This window comes from Stegostoma tigrinum, chromosome 31 (assembly GCF_030684315.1).
Source record: "Stegostoma tigrinum isolate sSteTig4 chromosome 31, sSteTig4.hap1, whole genome shotgun sequence".
Lineage (NCBI taxonomy): Eukaryota > Metazoa > Chordata > Chondrichthyes > Orectolobiformes > Stegostomatidae > Stegostoma > Stegostoma tigrinum.
In genome coordinates, this window is record NC_081384.1 from 4,065,187 (window position 1) to 4,075,814 (window position 10,628).

General features: G+C 39.7%; 1 protein-coding gene across 1 annotated transcript; it reads right to left on the reverse strand.

Annotated features, from left to right (window-relative positions):
* Positions 1-244: 244 nt before the first annotated feature.
* On the reverse strand, positions 245-3,385 carry LOC125466249 (homeobox protein Hox-A1-like). Its single transcript, XM_048560542.2, has 2 exons — positions 2,390-3,385; positions 245-1,618 (listed from the first exon to the last, which is right to left on the reverse strand). The coding sequence occupies exons 1-2, from the start codon at positions 2,979-2,981 to the stop codon at positions 1,275-1,277; spliced, it is 936 nt and encodes a 311-aa protein (XP_048416499.1). The 5' UTR covers positions 2,982-3,385; the 3' UTR covers positions 245-1,274.
* Positions 3,386-10,628: the final 7,243 nt, after the last annotated feature.

The window sequence follows — 10,628 nt, forward strand, 5'->3', positions numbered from 1 at the left end:
TTATTTATGGGCTGCCAACAGACAGATTACCGACTATGGATTGGAATATCTCATAGTGGTCAAAGTGCAATAACTACAGGAAATAAAACAAAGGTCCAGATCATCGTATTGTCCCAGTTATTAAAGCTCGATCATAGGCTTCCGCAGAAAAAGATTTCTTGTCATAACTCATATTGTCTTAAGAAAGAAAACCGAGAGAAGTAGAAATAGTCGAGAAAAATTGTTACAACAAACGAATCGAATTTATTGGAACGAGGTAGCTGAGCACAAGGGTTGTAAATAAAACTCAAACAATTGTATGACAGCATAACCACCCCAGGCGGAATTATTCCAACCGCCTTGGTTAGTGACATGGAAGGTGCCTTACAAGTCCTATCGTCGGATTTAGTAGCGAAATCGTAAACTTAACTGGTAAGTACTGAGGGAAATCTTTGTGGGTGCATTTTTAAGTCACATGTTTGGGCTGATCCACTCTGACGTTCCTCACATTGATTTCAACAGATACCTGATTTGAGACTTAAAATCAGTTGAAAGTTCAAATGTTTTCCAAATTATCATTACTTTCTGGAAATACATGACTGTTGTAACAGTTTCTAATCTAATAAACAACCAAGTTTGATCTCTCAATTGAAACAAATAAAAATGCCACAAAATTAAAGAAATGAGATTAGTATTTATCTGTTGACATGTAACACGCGTCTGCTACATTTTTCATTCAATTTATTCGACTTAGTATCTCCTTTCTAACCTTAGCATGTATATTTTTAAAGGACGACCCTGTTTACAGCATTCGTAGTGCAATCAAAGAAGTACCACAGATTTCATAAAACACATCACATTGCAAAATACCGGTGTGTGTTTTTCCTCTCTCAATTTCCGATATATACAAACAGTTCCGTTTAAAATCACATTTCTTAAATACAAAATAAACTGAGATCTACACCTATGCATAGACATCAAGGCTGTGTGAAGCCAGACTGTTTATGAAGTTAACAATGACTTAAGGCGAGTATTCCAAATCGCAAGCTAAATATATCTATATAACATACAAGCAGCCTGTCAATGTGGTGATACAGTATCGCAACCATCACTATCAAAAGGTGCGATTCCGACATTGTAAACATGGGGAAAGTGCATTGCTTCTTTTTTGGTAATTTCCCTGAGTTTATAACAATGTTGACGATGAAAGGAAGGGCAGTTAACGCCAGTAAACTGAAATGAAAGAATTTAAAGTCATATTCTCTTTTTGGAAGTTTCATTATATGTAGCCCGAGTTAAGAGGTCTGGAGATTTTCTGATGTGGACGATCTGGGCGAAGTGGATGGAGAGGTAGTTGACGATTTGTCTGATCCGTCTCCTGTCTCCTTTGCAGTGTGAACGGAGAAATGGGGTGCGAATCCTTCCTTCTCCCGCTTCTTCTGTTTCATCCTGCGGTTCTGGAACCAGATTTTTACTTGGGTTTCATTCAGCTCGAGCGTTGCAGCTATCTCCACTCTCCTTGCGCGGGTCAGATACTTGTTAAAATGGAATTCTTTCTCCAGTTCTGTCAATTGCTTGGTGGTGAAATTGGTTCGCATTGTGTTCGTCTGACCACCTAACCCGTAATCAGCAATTCTGGCTGCAAAAACGAAAAAGGAAATGATCAGACCGTACATACATGAGCAGCTCCCAACCATCCCCCCACTCCTCAGCATTAACCAGCAACTTCAGCACTTAGTGTCCCGGAACTTGATAGAGGCAAGAGATAAAACGCAGCGCGAGGCTTTTAGGCTAAATTTACTTCATCTCTTTGAACGACAAGATTCCAAAAAAAAGCAGAACATTCAAACTTCCAACGAAGCAGTATGGCGTGATGGCAAAACACTTTCTCACCCTCCTGTTGATTTTTAAAATTCGTTTTAAAATATAAAGTAGGCTAAACCAAACTAAATCTTAATTATTAAATTAGCAACTTGTGCAACAGAAGTGAAGCTCCACAGGGGAGAGTTATAGGGACAGACCTGCGTACAACACACTTGTAGCCGCGGCCCAGTTTTCTACTAAGATCTGTCTGTCATTTTCAGGTCAGTTTCATAAATTAGTATCAACCGCACATTTATCAGTTATTTACTCCAATTGATTCCCGGAAGGGGGAGTGCCGAGCAAATGGGTGACGGTGAAACTCCGCTTGAATACTGTAGGTCTTAATTAGCAAAGTTCAAACAGAGGGCAAAGTATTTTTCATTACTTTGGAAGGTTTTTTGGAAACAAACTGATGTTACCGTCAGAATTCTTCTGTCATTTGATGAAATTAATTTGTAAAAAGTTGCAAGCGAACGAATTGGATTTTAGCCAGTTTTTGACTCACTGAGCAGTTTACGGAATGGGTTAGAGCGATTCTCATACTAACCTGTTTTGGGAGGATTTCTTTTCACTTTCATCCAGTCAAACGTCTGGCCCGAGGAGGATGAATCAGAGGTGCAAAGAGGTTCCTTCTCCCCCTCTTGAGATGGAGACAGATTAGCACAAATCCCATACGCCAAACCCTGTTGCTCTTGGCCGTAGGAATGCTGATACTGACCCGGCCCTGACACACCACAATAACCGTCTGAAAGCTGGTTGATATTGGATGCTAAATTGGCGGTGTACCCCGAGTTTTGAAAGTATGCCCCATCCGTTTCTTGATTGAAAAAGTAATGATGATTGTAACCCGAGTTGCAAGTTTGGGTCGTGTAGTTGTTAGGGCCTGAGCTGGCGTATGGGTTCCCCAGACTGGAATGATGCGAGGAACTGGTTGACTGGTGCTGATGCTGGAATGCATTGTGTGCGTTTCCTCCTACTAAGAATCGTCCATCACCATTGCAATTGTCAATGTTACCTGCACAAGGAGCGAAAGCTGTTATCCCTTGTTCTGAATGGTGGTAACCCTTGGATGAGTAGGCGCTCGTCCCACGATTACAAATTGCGTACTCTAAGAACGAGTTCATCCTGGTATTGTCCATCTGCCAGTGATGGACGGTCAACCTGTTCGGGATTCTCCCTGCCCCTGAAACCCCAAGCACTATGTCACCCAGTAAACTTCCTCCATGGCTCGCTGGCAATCAAACGATATCACTCAAGAGGACGTTCACGTGACCCCAAGTCGCCAATGGCAAGGGGCCTCCTGATGTTAGTGAACTGCATGAGGTGATCCATCACCGCGGTGACATTTACATCACAAAAGCCTTCAATCAAAGTTACCACATCAATCTGATAGCAACACTTAAACGTCAAATCGGTCTTCAAAAAAAAGTGGTGGGGGCAGGGGTGGTGGCGAAGCGAAAGTTAGAATTATTCAAGATTGACTTTAAAGTGTTAAAAAGATTTGGTCAAAGCAAGAACCGAGAGCTGCTTACAAACCTGGCCATATAATCTTACTGAAGCAGAGCAGAACTCAAGTACGTAACTTAATATCCATCTTAATGTTTATCTGAAAAATATTGCACTGCAAGCAAAAAACGTTGCGTTATAGCTAATTCGAGCAATCTGTTTATATTTTTTGAAAGAATAAGCCATGTGGAAACTGGTTAGCATATCAGTCGTGAAAGACAAGAGTAGGTGGAAATGAATCAAACATCAAAATTTGAACACAGAAAAAATGTGGAGGAATGGTTATAAAATCAACTATCTGTTTGAAATGAATTGCAATGATTTTTTGTCGATTGCTGCAGTGGATTAAAAGCTAAGAGGTGCCCATATGATTTTTGGAAATGTGATGTTTCTCATGGGATGTTTGATAAAAGGGTCTCATAACAAACGTAATATAGATGAGTATTACTCTGTTAGAATTGCATGTTGCTTAATTACCGCTTTTTTATGTCCCAATTTTGTAATTCGCTGGGATCTGCTATAGAGTCATAAAACCACGGGTTAAATTTAGAAGTATATTATAATAAAACATACTTATGCTGTCATTCCTGTTACTCAGTGTAACTGCACAGGGAATACATTGAAATACGAAACATTAAAAATACGACGTGAATCCGACAGAATACTTCCCATAATTTGAAAAATCAGCCCTGTGACACCATTAAAACAAAGATTATACATGTTTAAGAGGTCCATTACAATGGTGTAAAAGTGGTTGTCTTGCGAAATTCATGCATCCAACTAATTCATCAACAATATACTACTTTCAAAAAGTAAGATAAGTTGATTGTATGCTTTCGAATATTAACTTTAAAAATACCAGGAAATATTTACTTTACGGATTTTGAGACTGATCAAAGTTTATGGTTACCTGTAATAGATGCATAGATGACAGCACTAGCACTGATTTCTCAGTGGGTGCCGTAGACTACTTTCCAACACTTGAGACTGAAGTTTTGACCACTCTGCACGAGGAAGCAGAGAAGGAGTGTGATTCTATGGGTCATAAATATTTCCTCGTTTAAAGTTTCGAAATGCATCTTACTTAAGTCAGCAAACTCAAGTTAACCAGAAGTGGCAGAAAAGCCTGACAAAGTGAATGGTGATTATTCATATTTTGGCGGAATTGAAGGCATCTCAAACAATGTCCTTCACAGTTGAGTTTCGTTAGCTGTCAAAATATGTACTATTATCTCAACATTTAAGCACGTTTAATATGTTTGACATAATAAGATGCTTTTCCCTTTATATTCTGGGTTATCACATATATACACACAGTTTAGTAGTGATTAGCTAGAAGCCCGGGGCCTACAATTATACTAATTTACTCAGTTAACAGAAAAAGATTAATTGTACAGTATGTGATGTGTCACTGTTGCACCTAGACATTCGAGCTGCTCGTCGTCCGCCATCTGCTAGGTTCATGGAGAGCTTATATTTTCTACATAATGATACCTTATCACTGTCACTGAATTCAAGAAACATTATTTTTGCCTTCACTCATTCAGTCCGTGGATCCATATGTCAAAGGCAGCTCTGGCAGCGAGCAATTTAAATGTTTGATGTCAGCTCCATTTTGCTACTGCTTATTATTGCATTCTTCCTTTCAGGGATGGGTGGGGGAGGAAAGAGAGAAAGAAATAAGGATAAAGATGGATAAATTGAAATACAAAGGGAAGAATGCGAAGAAAAAGAACCAGAAAGAGAAAAGCATAGTAATCGAGAAGGGCAGGCGAATAACCAAGAACGTGAGAAAGACAAAGGTGTCCAGAAAAATGGGAACTGGAACGATTCAAAAATACAAGAGAAAGAGAAAGCACGGTGTGTACACGATCCGAGCCAAGGAGAGAGAGAGAAACAACGTTTTTAAATCATGTAACCATCATTAAATTTTCACTAGGCGAGACCTGTAGACGTAATTCCAACTAACAGAATTCCGAATAAGGTCCTCGGTACCAAATGATGATTCGCAAAAAAAAACACGCACAAGCACCAATCTTCGGATTGCAATATAATCTTTAAGTAACTCGGCAAAGTTTTATTGTAGCAGAGTTCCAAAAGTCGCTACTTGCTGCGATTTCACTGGACTAATGATTTAACGCATGGTGACACAGGAGTGTGACCGAGAGCCATAAATGCTGTTCGTCTACCAGCTGCTTTTGCAGGATGCCAGATGTAGCCAATGTTGGCCAAATAAAGGATTGGAACTCTGGTAAAACTTCTGGGCCAGTAAACCTGCAAAACGTGTGAAGCAGAAGCCTTGCCCATGTTTCCGAGACTAGTTGTGCTTAGTGAAAATAGATCTGTGGCCGACAATGCATCTACGTACAGCCCTCGCCTAATATGAAAGACATTTAATAAATCACTTGGAAATAACTGTACTGACACGGATTACTTAATAATCTAGCAATTTCCATTTAAGATACGTGTAAATGGAAAGGGGATGGTTGACAGAAATGAATAGTACTTTCAATCCATACTGAATTCCATTATTGATCAGGATAGTTGGGAAGTGGACATGATGCATTTGATACCGAATAATGCAATTTTGACAAGTATTTAGCAGAAGTGAGCGAAAATACATTCATTTTAACTGGCCCATATTCTAATCTTTGACGAAAGATTTAAAAAAAAAGCTCTCTAGTGCACTGAAACTAGACGAACCTTCTCCATCTGGCCAGAAGTGCACTGTCTGCTCAGGATTCGTTTACACCACTTCAATGCGAACGCGCTTTATTTTCAATCTAGCAGGTACATGAAACCTGGACTGATTCGGGATTGGTGCTACTCTTTTTAACAAGACGTTGCAAATTTTCTTTGCTAGTATTATAGAGAATAAAGACAAATGCCATAATTATTAAGATTGTAAACCACTCCGTCAATATTCTAGATTTCAGTTGTAGATGATTCCTCCAACAGTGAAACAATGTTGATCCCTCTCTGATGTCAGCTTCCTTGAGCAACATGGTAACACAATTATATCTCTGAGCTTCATCCAATCCCAGTGCCTACCACAGCTGTCGTGTTGGATTCAAATTACTGAGATAAACTGATAGCTGTATCTTTATCCCTTCTACTTAAAACCCCCCTTTTGTCTTCAGACTTTATTTCACAATAATATCGCCTCTCGAGTGACGTTGACGATATTTCGAGCGCACGGTATTTCTCAAAGATTTGAGAACTGCTTTATGTGATAAACAAAAAAAGAAGTGTCAAATACTTTATTCTGGTTTTGTAAAGTGTGAATTGTATCTCCTCATCAGACAACGACTTAATACTGATATACTGATCCTGTCTTAAGGGGGCACTGATGTCTGGCGTACCACATGAGGTCCAGCTGCACTACTGAATAATCGCTAAGAGTGCCTCTAATCACACAGCTGAGTTAAGCATTGTGGTCCGACTCCATCCGAAACTCTTCCTCTGTACTGCGGTCTTCCCAAGGCACCAACATGAACCAGATGTGAAGTCTCACTGGGTTAAAATGTCAGAAACGTTTTAGTCGGGGTAAAAAGGAGAAGCTAGAAAAGAGTAAGATAGCTGATCAATGGAGGTGAGATAAAGAATGAAGTGGTTTAGGATTTGAGAGCGAAAGGGCACTGGATTATAAAATGAAGCCAAGATCAAGAAAGGGCTCGGCAGTTTTGAGGCCCTGGTATTGAATGCGTTAAAGAGCCATCGGGATTTTGTTTTGGGAGGGGTGGGTTTAATGACGAGAAAGGGGAAATGCTGCACTGCTGAAGTTGATGTCTTTTAGAAAGTCGGTTGCAATGGGTTATATTCGGGTAAAACCTTAGTGCACTTCAGTTGCCATAGCGACATGTGCGCTGGCAGCGTTTGTCCATTTTCGAGGGTCTGACGGGATAGCATCTGCGCAAAAAAAGCCTGGCGCTAGGTTAGTACCTCACACTCTGTGTATGGTGGAAAGTAAAGAAGCTGTGGGCAGAAAAGAAATGGAACATTTCAAAAACGAGAAACCATGCGGTCTGTTGTCGGCTATAATGTTTCAGCCACAGTCATTGGACAGTTCAGTACGCATAGAGGATAGGAGTCAATCACTCCCTGGCAATGATTTGTAGATTTCTGTGTGAACAAGAGAAAAGCTCTCTAAAGCATAACTCAGCATATCCCAAGGCTTTTAAGGCTTTAATTTAGCGACTAGTAATACACCAGTCCAATGCCTGGCATTTGTCATTTTGACTTATGTAATCGTTTTATTATTGACATTTAGTGTTTAATTGTTAAATTTATTACAGTATTTGTTTTCTTAAATAATATTAAAGTTTTATTTCAGCCATATATTTATTGGCTATTTGAACCAATCAGGGTACACGGAGAAATATGTCTGAACGATTGATTTTAAATTTATGAAATTGATCAGAAATTGACAAGTAGGAGGAGGAAAAAGGGATACAATGTGTGTTTAAAGAAGGTCGGATTGAGTGGTTAGTTCCCATTTATTAAGGCTGTTCTGTGGGCATAGAATTGATTTGTAATTGTCACTGGCGTGTTCCCTGGACATGAAGCAAGTTTTACTGGTCATTATGCTATGTAAAGAGGTGCTCGTTAGACATTTGTATCGATAACACGTCAAGGTTTGCACACGTAAGTTGAAGGAGTTTGTACTCAATTAAACTGTCATGCACTTATATTGGAATAAAGCAGAGCACATAACTCTACGGCAAGGTTAAACCTTAGAATTTCCTGGAGTATCCGCCCTCAGACTACATTGAATAAATAAACAGAGTTCTTCTATCCAAGGGAACTGAGCTTTCAATATGGTCTTAAGAATTATTTAATAGATAATGGAATTCTATTTCTATTCCTCTCTAATCACACATTTCCATTTGCTCTCCCATTGCGTCTGTTTTCAATTCCCCCTCTCCAATTCTTTGTATCTCTCTGTGTCTACTTATTCTGCACATTCTGATCTCAAACTTTCCTATTTTTTCCAGCTCTTCCCAGCCCATTTTAACGTCACGCATTCATACTTTGGTTTTTGCTTTTTCTGATACTGTGGTTTCCTGTCTTTTTTTGCGGTGCCTCACTATATTTCGCACCATAAAGGGCGAAACCTGTTATTCTTAAAATAAAGTAAAATTGTCATGTCGCTTGTCCTCAAACCAGGATATCTCCTTGTGTGATTTGTAGTTTTCTATCGAATATTCCATTGCGAACTCATCGAGCAACGAGTTGAATTGCAGTCTGTGCTACAAGTACCTTTGAATAGGACGCCAGCTTATTTCAAAAGGGACTGTGCCTAAAAGATGAAGGGTAGAGCAATAAATGAACAGATTAATTGAAGGAGCCACAGACAAAGGGGGAGCGGGGTGGAAAGTTAAGAAATGACTTGATGTTGTAAGCAGTTCAAGGTTTATTTGAAATAATTCCGAAAGAAAACTTGGTATTTTAAGATGGAGTTGAACAAAGCTAAGGAAGAAGTGTAAGTAAAAATTGGTAGGAGAATAATTAGCAGACGGTGATAGTGTTTTGTGTTTCACGCACACACGGCGCCATTTTGAGGATGCATAAGGCAGTCCTTGCGATCCTGATATTTGCAACATTTTCTGTGGAGCATTTCCGAGGCTGTACCAAATTCCTGCCTTTCTTGGGAAATACCATGACTAGGCAAATGCGTAATATGATTTATTTTTTATGTCACTCCGATTGATTTCTCAAGATGACCCCCCTCATTCACAAAGCAGCTTGATGCATGAGTTTAAGCAAAAAAAATTACATCTTGTAAATAAACCTCCCTTGGCAGAGCGAAGAGGGCGGGGGTTAGGGGCGAAAAAGTGGAGCACCATTGCGAATAAAGATGAAATCTTGATCGATGTTGTTAGTTATTTTCTGGCCATTTGCACAAAGCCTTTTCCTCTCGCTCTTTGTCAAGCAACGTTTTCCACATCTTCAGCTTAGTTTGGCCGCCATCTCTTGTACTGCCTCAGCTGTTCTTCTGGCTTTCGTTTCTAGTTTTATTTCTAAATTTGACATCTAGTGCTCCAAAGTTTACGTTTTAATTTCCTCGCCATCTTTCCCTCTCGCTATGAGTTTCATCGCGATACTGTTAAACATCAGTGTGAACGTGGCAATTGCACCGAAGCCATTCAATCCCAGACACGTCGGTACCCCCGAGATTGGAGTCACTTTAGTGTCAGTTCCAGCTCAATAAATAAAGACTTAGGCAAGGGAAGGATACCCGGCTGCAAAGAACATCCCCCCCCCCCCCGTCACAAAAACAACGCTGGTTGATTCGAAAGGTGAGTAGCATTGAGGCCATTCTATTCAACATAGGATAGCTTGATAGGGAAAGGATATTAAAAAATAGCGCATCGCACGAGCTAAATGGAAATTCAAGAAACCCCATAGCTGATTTAACAGTGAAACTTAAAAATGCCTCCATTCTGTCAAAGCAAAGAAGCAAATCCATTTGGACGGATAAACCCGGAATCACTCTGACTCTCCCTCCCCCAACACCGACCTCATGTGTTTATAATGTGTCTTTTGTGTGTCTTTACATTTTAATGTCCTCTTTTATCTTCTAAAATAATTCAGTTGTTTAAGTTACATTTTAAATGATCATTCTGCACAATAAAATCAATTTCAACACAAGGTGACCACTCTGCCCATCAAGCCTATAATAGTTCATGCTCCAGGTTGGCGATATCTACCAAAGCCAAGTCCCCTCATCAGTTACTTCTTCAGGTAGTTTTCTGTTGAATTGCTTTGTAACTTTAGAAGGTTGAGTGTTTTGTTTTCCCAGAAACTGGCGGAATCAGGGGGCTGGAAGCCTCACCTCTCTGAGCTTGACTGGGGACTTCATCACTTCGATCCACAAATGGGTGGGGGCGGGGACAGAACGTTAAAAACAGAGAAATTACATTAGCAATCTAAAATACGATTAGCTTTTAAAAATTTCATTTGGTCTACTGATTTCACTGAACCATCTCCAAGCGTATGACGACCCTTATATAATATACAACACATATCAATTGAGTGAACACCTTGTTTAGAGAGGAATTTGAAGGATGATAAAACATTTGGTTATCTATTCTGTTTGCTGCTTAAAGGGATTTTTTTCGTACAGCACCTAGATTATATAACATATAACACCTGCCATTTTACTATCCCAGATCTGGCGTGACCGATTCGCGTAGGTACCTTCTGGTAGATATTAATACTATGATTTACTTATTTCAAACACACGCGTTTTACGTATTTTTTGTCAGTTTACAGCGAAC

Bases quoted from the DNA above. Each gene is read 5' to 3' on its own strand.
- LOC125466249 (XM_048560542.2), bottom strand. From the start codon at position 2,981: ATGGACAATACCAGGATGAACTCGTTCTTAGAGTACGCAATTTGTAAT. The intron at 1,619-2,389 runs GTTAGTATGAGA...TCGTTTTTGCAG, and splicing joins AAGAAATCCTCCCAAAACAG to CCAGAATTGCTGATTACGGG.